General features: G+C 38.8%; 4 protein-coding genes across 9 annotated transcripts; 2 read left to right on the top strand and 2 right to left on the bottom strand.

Moving 5' to 3' along the window:
* LOC109711339 lies at positions 1,091-2,357 on the top strand. Its single transcript, XM_020234335.1, has 2 exons — positions 1,091-1,569; positions 1,652-2,357. Exons 1-2 carry the CDS (start codon positions 1,158-1,160, stop codon positions 2,161-2,163), a joined length of 924 nt encoding a protein of 307 aa, XP_020089924.1. The 5' UTR covers positions 1,091-1,157; the 3' UTR covers positions 2,164-2,357.
* Positions 2,494-8,064, bottom strand: LOC109711338 (trigger factor-like protein TIG, Chloroplastic). The gene is made up of 13 exons (XM_020234333.1): positions 7,727-8,064; positions 7,499-7,582; positions 7,175-7,303; positions 6,610-6,698; positions 5,991-6,174; positions 5,513-5,603; positions 4,704-4,858; positions 4,328-4,420; positions 4,012-4,104; positions 3,631-3,711; positions 3,395-3,544; positions 2,989-3,084; positions 2,494-2,844 (listed from the first exon to the last, which is right to left on the bottom strand). Exons 1-13 carry the CDS (start codon positions 7,991-7,993, stop codon positions 2,767-2,769), a joined length of 1,590 nt encoding a protein of 529 aa, XP_020089922.1. The 5' UTR covers positions 7,994-8,064; the 3' UTR covers positions 2,494-2,766.
* On the bottom strand, positions 8,326-12,755 carry LOC109711337. Of its 3 annotated transcripts, none has more exons than XM_020234331.1 (11): positions 12,653-12,755; positions 11,454-11,755; positions 11,062-11,274; positions 10,744-10,824; positions 10,578-10,664; positions 10,382-10,477; positions 10,226-10,279; positions 9,169-10,127; positions 9,026-9,074; positions 8,857-8,896; positions 8,326-8,738 (listed from the first exon to the last, which is right to left on the bottom strand). In XM_020234331.1, exons 2-11 carry the CDS (start codon positions 11,691-11,693, stop codon positions 8,590-8,592), a joined length of 1,968 nt encoding a protein of 655 aa, XP_020089920.1. In that variant the 5' UTR covers positions 11,694-11,755; positions 12,653-12,755; the 3' UTR covers positions 8,326-8,589. The 3 variants fall into 3 exon arrangements, with proteins under 3 accessions (XP_020089920.1, XP_020089919.1, XP_020089921.1); XM_020234330.1 differs by having other exon boundaries at positions 12,533-12,703; XM_020234332.1 differs by having other exon boundaries at positions 12,600-12,691.
* On the top strand, positions 15,325-20,772 carry LOC109711689 (sodium/hydrogen exchanger 6-like). Of its 4 annotated transcripts, none has more exons than XM_020234843.1 (22): positions 15,325-15,553; positions 15,802-15,853; positions 15,957-16,016; positions 16,149-16,173; positions 16,262-16,347; positions 16,421-16,532; positions 16,782-16,844; positions 16,974-16,993; positions 17,077-17,174; positions 17,298-17,326; positions 17,922-17,953; positions 18,054-18,101; positions 18,194-18,254; positions 18,332-18,429; positions 18,523-18,598; positions 18,708-18,727; positions 18,932-19,029; positions 19,114-19,223; positions 19,610-19,690; positions 19,962-20,062; positions 20,156-20,241; positions 20,398-20,772. In XM_020234843.1, the coding sequence occupies exons 1-22, from the start codon at positions 15,337-15,339 to the stop codon at positions 20,448-20,450; spliced, it is 1,626 nt and encodes a 541-aa protein (XP_020090432.1). In that variant the 5' UTR covers positions 15,325-15,336; the 3' UTR covers positions 20,451-20,772. The 4 variants fall into 4 exon arrangements, with proteins under 4 accessions (XP_020090432.1, XP_020090431.1, XP_020090434.1 ...); XM_020234842.1 differs by having other exon boundaries at positions 20,395-20,772; XM_020234845.1 differs by having other exon boundaries at positions 15,449-15,531; positions 16,262-16,337; positions 20,395-20,772.

Here is a 21,229-nt window from a genome sequence, read left to right as displayed (position 1 = left end):
TTAGAGTTAAAAACTTAAGAATAACATATTATGATGGATGCACGTCGTATATTTTACCCCACCGATCTTTTACCTTTGTATCGTAATATTGACATATAAGCATAATAGATACATTGAGTTGCTATGCTAATAGTGACCAAGTTCAACACTTTTTCTCTATGTGAATAACAATGCCGTAAATGCTTCTAGATACATTACAAAGCAAGCCAAGCTCTATCCACAGGAACGTGAAACAAGTAGAGTTAGTCTTACACCTCGCATAAAGATGCATTGAATTTGGTCATTATTTGTTGTTTGAAACCAACCAGGTACATTTGCATCTAATTATGCTCAGTCAAAATAGCTGGTAATTATCATCAGCCTCTTTATCCTCAACACTGGCAAATTTAGGGTAGTGATAAGATACACTATGCACCTACATACTCCCTAAAACCAACACTGGGAACTACAGATTCGTTGTATCCGGACGTGAAATAGCTCTTACCTTTCTGACCGGGCCAACCCAAGGCCATTCGCGAGCCCATACACCATCCTAAGCTCCACATTCATTGTATCCGGACGTACAATCGGCGTTAACTTCCCCTCGACCTTTTTCGCTCATAGTGGGCCGGGCCCATCAGAGGCCCATGACGGCCCATACGTCACTCGGCGCACACCCTAACTGAACTCCAGATTCATTGTAGCCGGACGTAAAGAAGCTACATACATTGAACCTAGACGCACTCCCGAAAATCTACGCAGAGAAGCTCAAACGCTAGCCAAATTAATAACTGCGACGCTGACGTGTCACCAAGTCGCCACGTGAACCCGCGAGCTCGCACGCGCGAGTAGCCAACGCCCCGCCGCCGTGTACTACCCCGTCCACGCTCCTTGCCCCCCCGGCACGTGCGATCGACCTCTGCGGCTCCGATTTAATGATCGCGGACCCACACAGCCTTAAGCGAACGGCTCCGATCGCACCTGGTCCTATCATCAATATACGGTACAAATCCCCGTCTCGTATACATTTTTGTCGTGTCTCGCCACGTCATCGTCATCGTCCCGAAACGTCTATAAATACTAGGAGAGTTCCCTCTGAACGCGAAGAACGAGAGAGAGAGAGAGAGAGAAAGAGAGAGAGTAATTTTGCGTTTTGTTACCGGTTTTGCCCTTGAGAGATGGGGGGAATTACGGCGAGGTACAAGAGGGCGACCGCGGCGCTGGACGAGAGGGCGCGGGCGAGGCTCTGGGGGCGATCGGGGAGCGAGTCGTCGGCGTCGTCTTCGGAGGCCGACTCGGCCGAGTTGGCCGACCTGGTCGACTCGTTCTACGACGCGGCGGCGGAGAGGGGAGGGAGCGGAGACGACGAGATCATCGAGCCCGAGTGGGACTCGGAGACGAACTGCGGGGGACGCGTCGGCCGAGACTGGACTCGGGCGTTGGAGGCCGCGCTGGGCGAGTCGGAGGACGACTCGGTCGCGGATCGGATCCGGGTCGAGGTGGAGAGGGCCATTAAGCTGGCCGGGTCGAGCTCGGATGGGTTCAGGAGACGGGTTGTGACTCGGCTCCGTAACAAGGGTTTCAACGCCGGTAAGCATTTGAAATCATAAGATGCATTAAATTCGATCAAATTTAGCAACTAATCAAATTCAATAATTATTTCTGTTTCTAGGGGTGTGCAAGTCCTCCTGGGAAAGATCCGGCAGCTTGCCCGCGGGCTCACACGAGTACATCGACGTGATCACGAGAGGCGACGGCACGGCCCGATACATTGTGGAGATCAACATTGCCGCCGAGTTTGAAATCGCAAGGCCGAGCACAGCCTACCTGAAGCTCCTCCAAACACTCCCGGCGGTGCTCGTCGCGAAGCCGGAGCATCTGAAGGAAGTCGTGAGAGTAATGTGCGCGGCGGCGACGGAGTCCATAAAGAGCGCAGGCATGCACGTGCCCCCGTGGAGAAGGAAGAAGTACATGCTCGCGAAGTGGTTTAGCTCCCATACAAGAGCGACCGCCGGAAACACGGCGGAGAAAGATGAGGAATATAGCAGAGGAGGACGAACGGCAGCCCAACGGCCCGGAGTTCCGTCGGACTGGAGATTCTGTAGAATGGACATTGGGTGGGGCGCAAACCTAGTAGTCAGGGAGAAGTCGGCGATGACAATATACGAAAAGACGGACTTTTAACATGTAAGCTGACCAAATTCAATACAACTTTCTTTTGACATTTTGATACTGAAAATAAGTTCGGGAAAGGGTTGCTCATCGTTTTACATGGTTAGAGTCGTAATTGTAGATAAAAAGGTTTTTCCCTTTTTCCCTTATTTTCATTTTTATTATGTTTTAAGCCGAAACACTAGCAAATCTTGTTATTTGAATCTTGTTATTTGAAGTCTATACGAATATATTTATGCCTCCGAGAAGTAACTTTGGTATCATTATCACACATGTTCCATGTATCATCTTGAAATTTTTCCAGGCTTGTTTTTGAATTGAAAGTGTCTTTACTAAACTAGCTGCTAAACCAAGATTGTGTTTTAAACATGCATAGCAATACAGATACAGATTCAATCGTTCGTAACACAGCTACAAAGTAGAGCAGGGAAAGTGCAATTGTAGATTTTGCCCTGTTATGAAGCAGAATCCACTGTTGTGCCACAAACAGATCCAACTCCAATTAATTCTCTCGTTATTGAGGCACTCCAAGAAAAACGGAACAACCGACAAAGTTAATTTCGGTAGTTGGAAGGATTTTAGAATTTGACCTATGTACATAGCTTGTCGACAATATCACCTATGTACATACTGAATCTCCGCATTCTCTCGCAACCATTCGAGCACCTTTGCCCCCTCCAGAACATCCTGGACCTGTGGAGTTTCAGTTGAAAATGTCAATTCTTGTTTGCTTTTGTTGATCCATATCAAAAAGCACCGAACTAATTCTCCGACAGAAACTTAAAAGAAACCCCATAGAACAGATCTTCATACTACTATAGGGACAGAAACTAGGACCTGCTGTTTAACACGTTCCTCGTCGTACTCTTGATTATGGTGTTTGAACTCCGCCACGGAGTTCTCGACTTCCTTAACAAGTTCGTCTGTCGAATACTGCAAAAAATACAAAGCATCTCAGTTTTAGGTAATGGATGTTGTACAGTGGATGTCAACTTCTGGAGCATTTCATGCAGCATATATTTTTATTTATGGCTGCTAGTGAATAAAAAATGAGTTAATATGGTAGCTTTGATTTAGTAAAGCACACCCTATCATCATCATTCACATGCTACAGCATCACCTATAATATAAATAAGAGATAAAACCCACAATCACCAAAGATATCCGGGATTTTTTTTTCCTCTTTATTAATATGATATTTTCACTTAAAAGGGAAATTCCAAAAAGATCATTTAGCCATTACCTGCAAATTTTCACATTTGAAAATCTCACCAACTGCCAACATTTGTTTTATGATTTTCGAGATATTCTCCCTCTCGCTTTCGAGGTATTCCTTGACTGTCTTTTCACTTAAAAGGGATGCCAGCTGGTTTTCATCTAGCTTCCGTTCTGCCTGCCCAAATAATGGATAATGTTTTTTAAAAAAATGGATAAAGATGAAAATTAATCAAAAAACATAAATTAGCCTTAGAAATTTACTTGTAACTGCAAAAGTTTGGCTCCATAGAGCTGTCGGCCTTGTTCTTCAAACAACGATTGAGGTATGTCAACTTTAACAATCTGGACAAATCAGACAGGTGTCAACAAATATCAGCAAACAAACCCATTCAAAGAAACAGTACTTTAGTCCCCTCTCAAAACCAAATATTAGCAAATATATATGACTTCGGAATTCTAAGAAATTGTTAAAAAAAATGCGACTAAGAAAAAAAAAACCTATGAAAATCTTATACTTGTTGTCCCGAAATTGATCCAAAACAGAGAACCTTAAACGCTACAAAAATATATAAATATTCCTGCTCATATCCGAAAATGTTAGGCAATAAATAAACATAAAGGCCTTGCCACAAAGCTCCTGACCTTGCACAACTGATCTAAAATTGCATTATCTGTTGCTTGTTCTATAGCATTTTTCTCCACTTCTTTACATCTTTGGAGAATCAACTCTCGGACCTGTGCATTACAACCAGCAATTGTTATACTACACCAAAAATATATAATTACTTCTTGATGCTATACAAATCACCGAGTGCAATGCAACACACACATCCCATCGAACTAATATATATATATATATATATATATATATATATATATATATATATATATAACAAGAGATTTTCCATCATTGTTAAAAATGGTTACAGCTACAGAATAATACAGATTAGAAGAAAACCTCATTCAAGGTACTGCAACCAGGTAGAAGCTTTCCAGCAAGGGAGTCGTCCAGTTCTGGCAAGTCTCTATAAAAGAGTTCCTTACATTCAACCTATAAGAATAAGCAGTAAAGATAAACAGTAAGTGAATAGTCAGGCAACAGAAAGCACTTTCAAAAGTTGAATTGGAGACGAAATTCTTTCACTATAGCTAGAAATCACTATGATTTCTATTGTTGTGTACAGTATATCTACTGAAATAATGTAAAACAGTAGGTTGTTGCTTTAGAATGTTATCTGACTCTCTCCGGAAGAAAAAAGAAAGCTAGGTCCAAGTTGCATTTATTTACAAAACAGAAGCACAGTAGGACGTAGGCTTAAAAGGGTGACACTGACTGTAAATTGTGCGCGAACACCTCGGAGATTTTCTTGTTCCCATGATTCTGGAAATTGAAGAGGAAAAGACCTTGTTTCGCCTTGTCGGATTCCAATTATTGAACCAAGAAATCCAGGAAGTAGGTTATTGATTTCTTCTGTGTCCAAATAAAAACCTGGGAAGATCATATAAGAATCAGTTAAATTTGCTGGGTCATGGACGCAATGGTTACTCCAATTCATTCTTTTGGGATATATCAGTCAGCATCGAAGAAGTCAAAGAATTAAATCAGGATAAACAAGAAATGAGATATACTGACGATGACACGGCTAAATACTATGGCAATAGCATCTAAAACCAAATAAAATCTTCCATATATTAACCTGCAGCAACTCTAAATGGATTGTTTGGCTTAACAAAGATGTGCCTTTAATACCATAATATATAAGTAAAATGAAAAGACATTTGAGCGTTTATATTAGAATAAATGTCATAGATTTATGTATCTTCAGAGATATATTCCCAGGTGCCTAGCTACTTTAGAGCGAGTGTCTGTCAATAGTTTATACATATGCATCTCCACCTGTGTGCGTCAACTTAATATTATTTGGCATAAATAATTTATTTCAATAAATCATCATACCTTTCTGAATATTCTGACAAACAAGATTATTACCACCGTCAAATTAATGAACATAATAGTATAGTAACAAACTTTCCTTTAGATTTAGCATTGCATATTCTAATTAGACGGCAAAAAAGTTGACCATAAAAATAAACTTTGTAAACTAGCGGGCATCAATAGATTTGCAAAAGGTAATGAATAAACCTTTTCTCTCAGCAGATGGAATTTTTTCACCTCTAGATTCCGCATAGTCAATATTTTCTGCAAATATATCGAGGACAACAAGATCGCCAACCTAAGACGTAACAAACATGTTACAAACTACGAAGAGAAGATAATTCAACAGTTCACAAACTTCAAACTACAGTTAGGTACAAAAACCATTCTCTAAAGCAATGGTGTGCCAAAAATCAAGGCTATTAGTCGGTAGTGTGTAGTGAAATTTTAAATGTCACAACAACATCCAGTGAAATAAACAAAGTAAGAACACTTTTGACTCAGATCCCTATTTGCTTGAATAAGTAGCAAGAAAATGATTCAATTAGCTACATAGTGGCATGTTACAATATTGTACGAACGATGGAACAATGTGACACTCCTGACTTATATGGTAATAAAAGATATAGTCTAGCTCATCAATGATTTTTTGTTTTCCTGAGTAAAGAATCTAATCAATAATTACCTGCAAGCCTCTGTCAGTCACAATTCGCAGTGATCCAAGACCCTTATGACGACGTCTAAGCTCTTTCTCAGAAGCACTTTGAGCGTTAATAATATCGTCGATCTCAACAACAATCTTCAAGTTCTTGTATTTGTCTTCCAATAACCATGCGACCTGAGGAGCCACGTCGACCACCACGTCGTATCTGGAAACTAACTCTACCATAAAACCGAACATAACTAGTGCATAGGCAACTATAATCCTAAACAACAATACTAAGGAAAACACAAGAATCATAAAGCCATAGAAAAATCAGTAACCCATGGATGCTATATGATTAGAGGAAGCGGGGGAAACACAGTTGCAAGACCTAATAACAGGTTGTTAACTTGTTATCTAGTTCAGAATATCTGCTTAATTTAGCCTCTCTATTCAAACGCCTTTAGAATTTTGAATTATAGGTTCTCTTCAGAAGCCCGCGAAGTAGGAAGCTTGATAAATGGATGATAAGCTAAGCACAATGCAAAAGTTAATACTTAGTGCTATTTCCCTCATTATATTAAACACCATGACCAAAGAAAAAAAAAATAAAGGAATAGAAAAGGCACCAAGCAATAACCATCAGGTAAGAAGTTCCTACCTAAACACATCTTGAAGAGAGAAGGTCTCAGTCATCTCAGCAAACTTAGTTGCAATGCGTACAGAATCTTTCAGAGCTCTTCCCTCTACCTAAAATTAGAATTCATATAGTAAGATAGTAGCCAATGCTACATCAATAATTGATCATAGGTAATCAATCAAGTAGATGCACAAGAAATTTGGATCGAGTCATTGTACTGCAACAATCAATTTCGTGAAAATCAGTACAGTAACATCTTAGAGACCCCAAATTAGTTGGAAAAAGGCTTATATCAGCAAGTAGTTCAATGAGCATTGCTAAGTCTCCATGACTCCCACCATAAATATATCATCAGGTTATTTGTCCACAGAGAACAAATATGTTCATGGAGCTGATAAAATTTCAAATAAGCCGACATGATTATGCTGTTCCTGAAAGTATATGCTTCTTGTGTTGTTAATCGATCGCTCTCTTCTATTGCCTCGCTAATGCAAAAGAGACTTCAACTAGAAATCAATGACTAAATAGTGAACTTTCGACCAATACTATAGTAGTCACCAATAATTCGAATAGAGATGTAACAGACCGAGGACATTGCTCGAGGAAGGGTTCTCTTTAGAACGGCTTCGATCGCAGCCTGCTGTACACTTTCACGCCCGACATAGTTGACAAGTATATTTTCCGGAATTTTCTTGCCCGGGCGAAATCCAGGAACCTGAGAACGATAACCGGCATATGTTATGGCTTTGAACCGATCTTTGAAGTTAGCACCCTCGCAGTTAGATAGAGCGTAAAATCAGATGATAAGAAATTTAGAATCAGCCACAAGAGAATGAATTTAGCAATTATCTGCACGTAAGCATGAGAAGAATCTAGGTAAATGTGCGAATGTGCTCGTCAAGAAGAATACCTTCAGCCGCTTGGAAAACTCATCTAAAGCCTTTCTGTAGCACTCCTGACATACGGCTGGTGGAACCTCCACGTTCAATCTGACCTGTGAATAACACCACTTGTATAAAAATTAGCGAGAGAAGTATATTTTCAAAAAAAAAGGTAAACGAACAATAAGTATACCTAAATTGACATCTTATGATAAAGAAAAATAAAAAGGAGAGACGAGGAGGAGGAGGGGGTTTACGGTGGAGTGAGGCTCCCGGGTTTCCGTGACCCGGACGTCGGCGGGGAACCGATTTCTCTCGGCCTTATCGACGTCGACGGCGCCGGCGAAGACGGCGAGCCGGCTCGGATTTCGAGATGAATCGGCGGAGAAGCGCGGGAAGAAATGGCGGGAAGAGGAGGAGAGATTGGAAGACGACATTGTGGGGGCAAAAATCTTGGAATCGACAAGGAGGGAAGGGCGAGAGGAGAGACGGAGGTGTAGAGCGGTGCCCACGACGAGCTCCATGGAAGTAGAAAAAGGGAGAGTGGAAAGAGGAGAACAGAGTACGCAGAGATAAAAATAACAGGACACAAACATAGCATAACGAAGCGCTGATTATGTAAGTAGATAGCTCAGAGGATTTTTTTTCTTCAATATGGGCTTTATGCGAACTGGGCTATTCTAACAATTTGGGGGCTGCGACCATTTAGGGCGTGTTACACCACAGCATGAGAACTTGCTGTAACAAATATGAACATTTTATTCAGCATTTTTTTTTTTATTCAATGAAAGTATTTATACAAAGCCGACTTTAAGTAATAGCGTAATACCAAACAAATCAACAAAGGAAGAGAGAGTAAATATATAAAATACACAAACCCAACCTCGGCAACTTTTCTCAAGTTTTTCACAGTTTTGGGATAAAATACAAGCATCATTTTACCTTCTATGCACATTGTCATTCTAAAATCCACTTAATAACACTGTACACAAGCATGTAATCACAAGCACAGCGAGAAACAGCATTATTATATACTGTTCTCTACAACGCACTCTTTTCTCGAGGAGATTCTACAAATCTTCCGGATTTACAAGATCAATAAGATTTTAAGGTGGCAAATTTAAGCTGTGGTTATTTCAAGCGAAGACTTTGCAAGCCACAACAATCCCGGGTCGTTCCTCTTCAATACCAAGTATGTTTCAGCTCTCCCGACTTCGTCCAAGATAACATCTTCAGAGAAGCCGACCATGTTGAGTATCTCAATGGCAGCTGGCACGGACCAAACAAGTCGGTCAATATACTGTACAATATACTTATGGCACAAAATTGCACATCATAACAAGAAAACTGAAGTAAACTAAGGATATGAAGGATAAAAGGTCAGTACCTCTATAATTCGCCACGTTCCTCTGGAACTGAGGGTTTGCCTAGAATTTTATGGAACAAAGACACATATTAAAAGCTAATAGAAATATTTGCAAAAATTTGCTTCAAAATATAACAAGATCTAACACTGAATCAATAATTATTGAAGAGAAATGCCATTTAAATATTACCTTCCGCAGTCTCCTGAATTTTACTTCATTTGGGTGTTCAATCACATTCCTACAAGCAAAGGCACCACAGTCAGACCAACTCCAGGTGGAAAGATTGAAATAACGATTGCCAAAAATTATACATGAATGTACAATAAAATGACCTGATAATCTTAAAAAGTGTCTGAAACACTGAAGTTGCCTCGAGAGGTGAAACCTCCAACCTTAGCATCTTAATAGCCTCTTGTAGTCGTGAACATATGGCAACCACTGGCTCTTCAATCACTCTTAGCTCTACACTGTCCAATCCATCAACACGGTCATCAGGATCAGGCTCGGACTTCAGTGATTTCATACACACAGAATCATCAGGATCAGGTTCAAATTTGTTCTCAAAATCAGTATTGACATTATTTGTGCCATCAACACGGTCGTCAGGATCAGGCTCGGACTTCATTGATTTCATACACACAGAACCATCAGGATCAGGTTCCACTTTATTCTCAAAATCAGTATTTACATTATTTGTGCCAGTGTAGGTGGGGTCCTTGGAGGTTCTTGTTTCCTTTCCAATTAGGGAATCATCAGGATCAGGTTCCACACAAATCGCCATAGCATCTTGAACATCAGAATCATCAGGATTAGGCTCTCGGCAATCATCAGGATCCGGTTCATTACACTCTTCGAGTATAAAAGATTCGGAGGGCTTCTGAATATCTTCTACAATATCAACATTCATGGCTACAATATCAACATGCATGGCATCATTCTCAAAAACCAGCGAGTCATCTGGGTCAGGCTCAGAAGCCAAAGCAAATTCTTGGCCAACTTCATCAGGATCAGGTTCAGCTGCTGCATCAGTTGCTTGATCCCCATTTGTTTCTGGATGAACTTGCACCTCAGAACCATTCGTAGATGACTTCATCAAACGTTGGTGAGCTGCTTCTGCTGATAATGCGCGAACACTTGCCGATGAGTTTGATGAACCTCCAAGCTTTTGACCACCAATATTGTTGCCTACTTCAAAGGATAGCTCCTCGTCATAACTGTCAAATGTCTTGTGACCACTCAGTGTGTGGCTTCTTGATTTTGTCCAGTCTAATGCAGCAGCTTCTTCATTCAACTGTATTAAACACTAAGATTTAGTTAACTAATCTTTTTTTTCTTAAAAAATGCAAAAGAAAGATTTACTATGCTAAAAGCTAAATTTATCAACCACACCTGCTTATCTAGAGCAAAAAAGTCCGCATCGTGTTCAGAGTAGACCATGTGGGCCTGTAGATAGAAAGAATTTGAAAAAAATTCTGTTAATACAATACATGGGACCATTATCACAAAACAATAACAATTAATCAAACAGCTACCAAAGGATCCTACCAGTTCATGTAAAAGAGTTTTCTTGATACTTTCATATTTCCTAAACCCTTTAAGATCGTCAGTACGAAGGCGCAGAGATATCTCCTCCCCTTGATTCTGCAGCATCAAAAGGAAATAAACATAGTTGCCACCACTGATGCAAATGAAGGGACCTGAATTAGGTGTGTACTCTAAATGAGCAACTTTAGCATTTCACCTTATTGAAACCTAGGAGGCACTTAGGGCTGATGCCAACATATCCAACAGGTGCCATCTCGGTCATAATGCCAACCCGCCATCGGTGCTGAAAGGATGGTCGAGAAAAATAAAACAGTTAGATAAATTCTGAGGGGGGAAAAAATATTTGGAGGAAAAGCCATCACCTTGTTCATAATAGCAATAATTCCAGGATCAGATGCAAGCATGTGCATCCTTCTCAGTGCCTCAGAAGGAGGAGGATTCAACTGAAATAAAAGCACAAGAAAGTCATAAAATGTTTTAGAGTTTCATATCTTTCAGATGAAATTTCAGTTCAGACAGAAGAATTTATTTCTCGATGATGACATTAAAGTTGTGTCCTAATAGTTGAAATCAAGCAAATTTCAACTAAATATATAGGGGACAAACCTAATTTAATTCTAGTAACCTATGAGCGAAAAATTAGCAATTACAGTCTCATACATTACTTGAACTGATCTTACCTCAATCCCAGGAATGTGAAGTGTACGAAAATCACAAAAAATATACTCTCCTTGTGGAAGTTTAAAAGAAGTCCGAGGCCTAGCTGACATCCGATGCTTCAACCTCTTTTCTTCCTCGTCAAATCCAGCTATTCGTAAATTTGCCTTCTTACTGTTTTCTGAAACCTCTTCAATTTCATTGTCAAAGACACCCATCATTCTAATGGGCTTCCCCTGCAAATGTCAACAAGAACATTGCTGGCATGTAAGCATGGAAGATCCAAGCAGGATTTCGTTAACTACCCTTATTCTTTCACAATTTTATTTTAACAAGAGCACAAACAAAGCTAATCAAGAAAATATAAGATGAAAGACCAACTACTAGAAAAGCAAAATACAAATGCATACGGTACCTCAAAAATAGCAGCTTCTTGCAAGCTTAAAGATGAGTAAACATCAGAATACGGAGTGATCATCTTTGAACTTTTTTTTGCAGGCTGTGGAACAAGAAGTCTCATAGTCTCTGGTTTTACATTAGTTAAACCTTGCAGCTTCTCTCCGAATTCTTTAACATTCCATTTTGGATCAACCTCCACGTTCAGTTTGTTGCCCCTCCAAACGACCGGGATTTTAACAAGGCTTTGTTCTTCCATTTAAGTTCAAGACAATATACAAGCAGATATGGTGATGGTGTATATTAATATAACTTTTTTGCCTGCATATAACCATACAACAATCAGATTAACTATCCTCCAAATACATATTAAAATTACCACTTCCTAGCCACAGATCCACTCTTACTGTTTCACAAAATGTCATCAAACCTTCATCTCACATTTCATAAATAGGCCAGCAAAAAGAGAGAATATCATCCAAGAGAAACTATGCCTTTTTCAATAAAATAGTTTACGACAAGTAAAATTAAAAGAATCCAACAATGACTAAAGCTCAAATCGACCAAATACTATGCCTACAGATTACCCAGAAGAACATTAATCAATATATCCGTATCACAGATAAAAGGGAATGCAGAATTAGAAACAGAACTCCAGTATCACCAACTGTAGATGAGATCGATCTGAGAAAAAATTATGTTTTGCTTCGAAATCAGATGTATGATTTCGACAATTGCGAGTCAGGGCACCGATACTGCAAAATTTCAGGTGCTACAACATTATTTTCTAAAAATCGTTCATCTCCGCAATTCTAAACCATGCTTATGGTTATCTAATAGCAATCATATATAAACTGAAAGAAAATCAAAAAATAATAGAGCAGGTACCGGATTTACCTAATTGCAACAGATCAAACAGGACAAATAAAAACTTTAGGGAAAGTTACTGAATTGCTTGCAAAAAAAAAAAAAAAAAAAAAAAGTAGCAGATGTCGAAAAGGAAANGCTTGAAAAAAAAAAACAGTAGCAGATGTCGAAAAGGAAACTTTTTAATGGTCGGGATCGAACAGTTTAATCACAAGTTTGGGGAAAACTCACCGGAAATTCGATCGATAATCGAGGAGAAAGAAACGAATAGGGAGAGACGGTAAAATCTCCCAGAAACCTTAATCAATCGATCGAAGCGAAATTAGGGTTTGCTGAGTACGATGATCGCACCTCTCCACGCAGATTCCCGCTTTGGTGGGCTGCTGCAAGAGGCGTGCGACGCGGACCAGGTTTATATAGGGCTCATACGGTGTGGTCACTGGCGGTAAGCAAACGGGCCGTAAGCAAACGGGGATATCGGGCGCTGGAATATTCGAGAAGGTGACGGCGCACTCTAGCATGGACATGCTATGATGTGCTAAGATAAGCGGCGGCTTAGATTGATCGCGGGTGATTTGCAAATGTACGGCGTTGCGCGCGCCTGCGATGATTCATTTTTGCTTGAAAATACCTGCGAATTTTGTCTATTTAATTATAAGGAGTTGATTCCAAATCCAAAATTTGAAATCTGTACACGCAAAATGTTTGATTTAACCCAAAATTTTGCTAAAATATTATTCAAAATCACTTTGAAAATGAGAGTTTAAAATATTTATAAAAGCTGAAAGGAATACGTATACCAAGTGACTCTTTGGCTCTATTGTTCATCAAATAATTCCACTGAAAAATCGCTTGGTGCAAAGTGTATTCTAAAAGCAATGAATATTTGCTCCTCTCAGTAGTCTTTAGATAGTTCTTACAAGAATCTTGAAGAACATAAAAAAAGACATTTATACCATGCTCGACAAATATTTCTGCAACACTACTATATACAAAATTACTATTAGAAGTCCATTAAAAGAGTTTTTTACTCGGCTATATTTGACATAGTTGGTTGAAAATTTAATAATTGGTATATAAAATTTCATGCTTATAGTCTGGTTACTTCATATTTTTTAATTAAGATAAATAAAATTGATAATATATTATCATTTTCTCTATACCACCAATTCTTTCGACGTGTGTTTGTGTTTCTTGTTTATTTTTTAATTTCGTCTTGTTTGTTTCTCTTTTTAAAGTCCTGACTGTCTCACTCTATGTAGCTAAATTAATTTTTTTATTAAATGACGCGTGTGGCGTGCTATATTTTTCTAAAAATAAAAAAATTTCTAGATTCGCATGCTTGCTCTTGTATCCCAAAACTTACTCGTATAAAAGCAAAACTAGACTATTTAATAAGGAGGTGCGGCAATAAATTATTTGCATATTTTTCAAAAATGCTGCTGGCATGTACTAACGTCATCATTTGCGACAACAAAACAAAACTATTGTAAGAAACAAAACGTTTGACTTCCACCCACACCATGGCCTCCGTATTCTCCACCGTCGCCATTAATTAATTACTTATATTAAACAGTACCAAACACATTATATCTGATTTGTATATTATATATGCATATTATTTTTTATATTATTAGTGCATCAATAAACATAATATAAATTTTTTTAATTAATTTTAGATACAGTATAAAATGCCTAAAAGTATGCTCGCAACATATACAAAAAATAGAATCTCACAAGAAAATCATGTATCAGCATTTATTTTTAGCCCCGCATTATAATGTATTTTTTTAATTATCCTTCATGCATATCAGTTCATATAAGATATGAAACTTAAGAGCAGATCCAAAAGATTATTTAATTTATCTTATGCTTATAAACTAATTAGCTACAATTAATTTTTACTGGAATTTGAAAACATATGCTTCAACAATTTATTTAGTTATTTATTTATTTAGTCCGTTAATTCTGCAAACACATTACACATGCGATGGTCTTAAGTACTCGGATGCGGGTCGTTTCCGGGTCGGGTAGAGGGGTGAAACGGTAATTTTATCGAATGTCAGTGGCAAAGGTTTTAGCGACTTGTCCACGGGAGGGGCGTTGCTGGGGCCGGTTAAGGACTTTTTTCGAAAATAACCCTGTGATAGTTCGTATTTGCCAAACTAACCCCGTCAAATTTTTATTTGTAAAACTAACCCTCCTTTCGCCACGTGGGCGCCACCTCAGAGATTCCTCAAAAAGACGGTGAATCGTTCACCGTCTTTGTAATTTTTGTTTAAAAGCGGTGAATGGTTCACCGTCTTTAGAAGACGGTAAATCATTCACCGCCTTTAGTGCAAAATTTTTCTTTCCGCCCTTTTCTTTTTCCACTCTCTCAAGTCCGTCTTTTCTGTGCCCTCGAAAAGACGGGGAACGATTCACCGTCTTATCAAGGACACCATATTATGGATGGACTTGAAAAGATTTGCGCAGTGTAGGGATTTGTACTAAAGACGGTGAATGATTTACCGTCTTATGAAGACGGTGAACCATTCACCGTCTTCACAAAAGACGGTGAACGATTCACAGTCTTTTTGAGGAATCCCTGACGTGGCGCCCACGTGGCGAGAGGAGGGTTAGTTTCACAAATAAAAATTTCACAGGATTAGTTTGGCAAATACGAAATTTTACAGGGTTATTTTCGAAAAAAGTCCCCGGTTAACCACTTTACCGAGAATGCGTCGAGCGCGAGGAACGTGACGGTTCATCACCATCCGTCCGCATATCAAAATTTTTATGCGGCATCATAGCATCCGTTAACTTATAAGACCTGATCGATCTCAGTACGTACAGATATTCAAGAGGGTGCATCTGCGGCATAAATATATTTATTTATGCGACCTCAAGGGGAATACTGTTATTATATTACCCTGTTCGAATTCCCTCACCGGAGAGGAGGGAACACGTCTCTCGAGAAGGAACCTAGTGAGAGAAAGAGAGAGAGAGAGAGAGAGAGAGAGAGGGGGGGGGTGGGGCGGAAGAGTTCGCCGGAGATGATGGAGGCGAACGCGACGGTGGCGGTGGCGGTGGCGGCGCCGTCGATCGGAGGCTCGCCGGAGGTGGTGTCGCCGCCGGGGAAGGAGCAGCAGGTGGCGGGGGCGGGGATCCTGCTCCAGATCTCGATGTTGGTGCTCGCCTTCGTCCTCGGCCACCTCCTCCGCCGCCACAAGTTCTACTACCTCCCCGAGGCGAGCGCTTCCCTCCTCATAGGTTTACCACTCGCTACGCCCCTCTCCCATTCGCGCTTGATGCATCGATCGCGTTTTCTCGGTGATCTTCATTGTGTTTTATCTGATCGCTAAACCCTAAAATGTTTCCTGATTGGTAATGATAAATAATGAATAATCTTTAGGCTTTATTGCGATGCATCAATTGCACTTTCTTGGTGATACTTTCTTGGTGATGTTGGTTTTGTTTTATCCTGCTAAACCCAATGATCTTTTTATCTCCTACGGTAGGATTACTTGTTGGAGCGCTTGCGAATATATCAAACACGGAAACCAGTATCAGGTTTTTACTTTCTCCTTTATTTTTTGGATTCAAAAATTTGTTTTATTAAGAAAAATTCAGCTTTACCTTGACATTACTTTTTTTTTAACTTTTTAAAAACCAGGGGATGGTTCAATTTCCACGAGGAGTTCTTCTTCCTGTTCTTGTTGCCTCCTATCATATTATATCCTGAATACTCCTTTTTTTATTTCTGTAATATTTATTTTGATTTCTTCAATTAAAGTGCATCATCTCTAGATTGTTGAGAACATATTGTCTTGTGGTTGTTAATAGTTTAACTTAACTTGCATTCTACTCAGTCAGGATTCAGCTTGGCACCGGTAAGTGTTTGAATTCCTTTTAAACCCTGAGAAGCTTTCCTTCTGTCTAGTTTTTAATCTGATCCATCTACATTATTTTCCATGGTAGAAACCGTTCTTTTCCAATTTTGGAGCTATTATCACATTTGCTATTCTCGGAACGTTCATTGCGTCAATTGTTACGGGTATTTTAGTGTAAGAATCTCTCATCCATTTTACTTGATTTTGAATTTTGGAAGCATTATATGATAATGGTACATGTTTGCAGGTACCTAGGAGGTTTGGTGTTTCTCATGTATAGACTACCACTTGTTGAGTGCCTCATGTTCGGTGCTCTTATCTCAGCAACTGATCCTGTCACCGTGTTATCTATATTTCAGGTTCTTGATGCTTGCCTTTTTCAGCATCCTTTTTTGTTATGTTTATGTTTAATAATTTATTTTGTGCTACCACTGTTTGGTTTGCCTTTGTGGCAATTTAGAACTAATTCTCGGCTGACATTAGCTTATTATATTGTTGCGAGCAACATGCTAATTTTGCAAGAGCATTACTTTTGTATCTTCTCATATTAAGGCTCTCTTCTCTTGCTATCTTGGATGCTATATACCATCTTTTTACTGGGTATGCAGGAACTTGGCACTGACGTGAATCTCTATGCCTTGGTTTTTGGAGAGTCTGTTCTAAATGATGCAGTATGTGTGTATCCCCATAGTCTATATGCATTTCTATGTTCTTCCCGTGCAGTTAATGTGCATATATGTAAAGAACTGATTCATTATTTCCTTTTTCCTCTCTTCAACCTTGTGGTGGCATCATTGAAGATGGCGATTTCCTTATACAGGTTTGCACCAAATGTATGATATTTTGTTTCCACCACCATGGCTTTTACTCTTGTAAATTTAATCTTGATTGCTTTAAATTTAGGACCATGTCATCTGTAAGAAGCAATGATTCTCCAGGGCAGAATTTTTTCCTAGTTGTGCTGAGGTTTCTTGAGACATTTGTTGGATCAATGACTTCAGGTACTTAATTTGATCACTAAATTCTGCTTCCGTTTTTTTTCGTTTTGCTTTTAATTGTTTGGTCTGCATTGTTTTGGCATAATTCATCTTTTAACCATTCTATTGTTTATGTCTCTTGCACAGGTGTCGGGGTCGGATTTGTCTCTGCTCTAATATCCTTTTCTTTCATGTAGCTTTTAAAGAGCTAAATAGATTCTCTATTAGTTTCATCATTATATTTACATGCATGAAAGGCAAGTTGATTTTATCTTAATAGCAATAATGACTGTCCTGTATGGTTTTAACTGTGATCGCTGGAGAGAGATGGTAGATCAATCTTAATAAAGGACTATAAAGATGTACTATTTGGATGTTGAGCATCTTGATAAAGGACTATAAGGATGTACTATTTGAATGTGGAGCTACAGGAGGATATGCAGCCTTTACTGTTAATTGTGGCTATCTAAAAGCATGTATGCAAAAAAATTCCTCCATTAGCTTAGCAGCTTATTAGTTTAAAGAAACTTTTTGGGAAGCCAATTGATACACCTCCGACACAGGAACATGGTTGAGAAACTCTGATTCCTTTGGTGCAAAAGATGCACAAAGTTCGGTACTAGTAACTTAATTTGGAGTAACTATTGTAGGACTCTTAACTAATGCTATGTTCCGACTAATTCTATATTCAGTGAAAGCAGTAATCAGCGGCAATGTTTTTCTTCTGTGTCTGACAAAAACAAATTTTGTGAAACCTTAATTGCTCAGTACCTATTTAAGTATGCGGGGCTGGATGTTGAAAAGTAAGTAATATTTTTGTCTCTTGCTTCTTCGATGCATTTGTGCTAATTAGAAACTATCACGTTGAATTGACTTTAACATCTATATTTCTTTTCTTATCAGTCTTCACAATTTGGAGAGCTGTCTTTTTGTCCTGTTCCCATACTTCTCGTAAGCGAAACCGAAGACATCTTTATTCCTTTCAACTAAACTTGAATTTGAAGTTATGATTCTTCATAATATCATGTACCTTTATTTTTTAGGTACATGCTAGCTGAGGGCCTTGGCCTCTCTGGTATAGTTTCGATATTGTTCACTGGCATCGTAAGTGCTAAATAGGGTTTTACCATTTCCTTTGATGCCTAATAGAAACAATCACAAGTTTCCATATCTCTTTTCAGATAATGAAGCACTATACATTTTCAAATTTGTCAGAAAAGTCTCAAAATTTTGCTGCTGCTTTTTTCCACTTGCTGTCATCATTAGCTGAGACCTTTGTGTAAGTGGTTAGAAATGAAAATCTTTTGCATGTTAATGTAATCGTTGATGTTTATTCTATTTTGCTTTACTTATTACTTGAAGTTTCATGCAGATTCATATACATGGGCTTTGATATCGCCATGGAGCAGCATAGTTGGTCCCATGTTGGGTTTATTTTTTTCTCAATTGTATCCTTTGAATTTCAGTTTAGACACCATAGTTTTTTTTGTGCTTTTAGAGCCGTTCTACTTTTACGTATAGTTTGTCCTTAATCTTTTGCTTTATGGATATCCCCAGCTTTTCATAGTAGTTGCGAGGTAAGAACTAGCAAATCTTCGTAATTTTTTTCGTTATCTGCATGGCAAGAGAAAAAAAATAGTATTTACTTTGTTTTACTTATACATTGTGTAGTAACTATCAAGTCACCTAGTGCATTGCCTAAGAAAGATCTTGCTAATTTCTTGTGTTTGAGTGTTCATATATTCATTGAAACACCTTCTCATGTTCTCTTTGATTGGAAGGGCTGCAAATGTCTTTTCCTGTGCTTACTTGGTGAACTTGGTACGGCCAGCACATCGTCAAATACCTGTGCAGCACCAGAAAGCACTTTGGTATAGCGGTAAGTTTATGGGCTGATATTATTCTGTGTTTAAATATTGTGTTGGTATTCTTCTTGGAAATAAATGCTTCTATGATTAAACAGGACTAAGAGGGGCGATGGCTTTTGCCCTTGCTTTGCAGTCTGTTCACGATCTTCCCGAAGGACATGGTCAGACGATTTTCACTGCCACCACAGCAATTGTGGTTCTAACTGTAAGTTTTCCTTCATTACTTACTCACTTTAACCGGAAAGTTTGCACCGTGACATTACATTTAGAACTTATGTATTAATTGAAGTGGAAGGAGGCTGATATTCTCTTGTAAGGAGTGGTGTTGGCTTTGAACTGCTTTAGCTGTAAGAATGTTCTGACTTGCATTCTTAAGGAAGTAGTGACAACATGACTTGCAGTATCTTTTCATAAAAGTTATGCAATGTATTAGCTATAGCTGTAACCTGTATCATCTTTTCATACTTTGTCTGATAACTTTAATGTTGTCACAGCCAATTCATTGCGAAAAGTTACATAGCTTTGTGGGATAAATCTACTCGTCTTCTTACACATTTTATTAGCAGAATTTTTAAACTTCTGGTGGTGCAGGTACTTTTGATTGGCGGTTCTACGGGAACAATGCTTGAAGCTCTAAACGTTGTTGGGGACAGTTGCAATCATCCTTTAGAAGTATGTTTTTGGATTGCGTTCTATATTTCCATGCCCTCTGTATGTGCCCAATACTTATGTTCTCTGGTGATTGCAATGGCAAAATAAACCCCTCTTTTTCAATGTGACTTGCCAGTAATTATAATGATGATTGATACATAAAGGAAACAATGCCATGAAATTTCTACTGCAAAATTTTACAGTGTTGTGTTCTTGTTATTTCTGGTTGATGTAACCGGTGCTCTTTTCTGGCAAAACTACTGTAAGATTAGTGATCATTATTTGTTTTCAGGAAAAAATGGAGGGAAACAATGGCAACATTGAGTTACTATATGATGAGGGAACTTCATCCGGAAGCAAGCTAAAGATGAAACTCAAAGAGTTCCACGAAAGGTATACATAGTTGCAATGGTATCATTTCAATCCGTATAAACTACTTATAGCCTGCTCTTTTTCTAACTTTTTTCCCTCTTTTTTCCTTTGCAGCACTGCATCTTTCACAGCATTAGACAGAAACTATCTCACTCCCATTTTTACTTCTCAAAATGACGACCATGATGATGAGGATCCTGGTAAGATAACAACTATCATTTTTTTTCCTTTGTAGGAAACAGTTGTAAGCTGCAGTATGTGGTATCAATTAATGAAGTTAATGAAGAAGAGTAAATCCGTAAAACCTCCCGCAATTCTCTTTTATTTGAAAATTTTCCCCTCCATTTTCCTAGCAGATGAAGTGCCCCAAAATTCTAGAAGATCCAGAGGTTTCCGAGATCATGGGTGAAAGAATGGTGCTTTTGTTATCAGCTTATAGCAAGGAATAGGACTCATCGCTACAGTTTGGTTGAGCACCCTATTGTTTTTAGGAGAGATAATAGGTTATGTGAAAAAAAGAAGCTACTGACGGCAAAGCATATAGTCTCTACAGGAAATGGACACTGGTAGGTTTGTTTTCCGTATGTAAATATGAACTATAGCAAATACTAAAAGCAACGAATAACATTTCTATACATGTGATCAGATTGAGCAAGCATTTTAGTTGTGCTTGGTCTTTTAGTCACTGGAGATTGCGTACTGATTTATTTGAATTATGTTATTTGTTATTATTGTTATGTTATTTCTTTTTTTTTTCAAAAAAAAGGAAAAAAAAAAACTTCGAGCACAAATTGATTGTTATTGTTGTTATCATTATTTCTAATAAAATTAGCATTCGTCCGCCCAATAAGCCTAATTGCGCGTTCAGTGAAGCTACTCCGATGGGCCATGTCACGGGCCTCACTCCCATGACCCATTAAACTCCTATTTCCGTACTTCCCTCCCCCGCAAACCTGAGCTTTCCTTTCTCTCTTCACCTCTAGCTCTGAAGCTCGGCCATGGCGACCGCAGAGAACGGAGCTTTGAGCACAGATGCACTTCATGCTGCTACTCAACGATGATCATGTAGAGAATCGAACTCCGTAATGAGCGTCTTATCAATCTATATATGTTTTCTTCTTCTCCTCCTCGTTTGTTGTTGTTGTTGTTGTTGTTGTTGTTGTTGTTGTTGTTGTTGTTCTAGAAATG

The sequence above is a fragment of the Ananas comosus genome, linkage group 6 (genome assembly GCF_001540865.1).
Source record: "Ananas comosus cultivar F153 linkage group 6, ASM154086v1, whole genome shotgun sequence".
NCBI lineage: Eukaryota > Viridiplantae > Streptophyta > Magnoliopsida > Poales > Bromeliaceae > Ananas > Ananas comosus.
The sequence above is the reverse complement of the archived record's forward strand: the minus strand, read 5'-3'. Positions and strand labels throughout refer to the sequence as shown.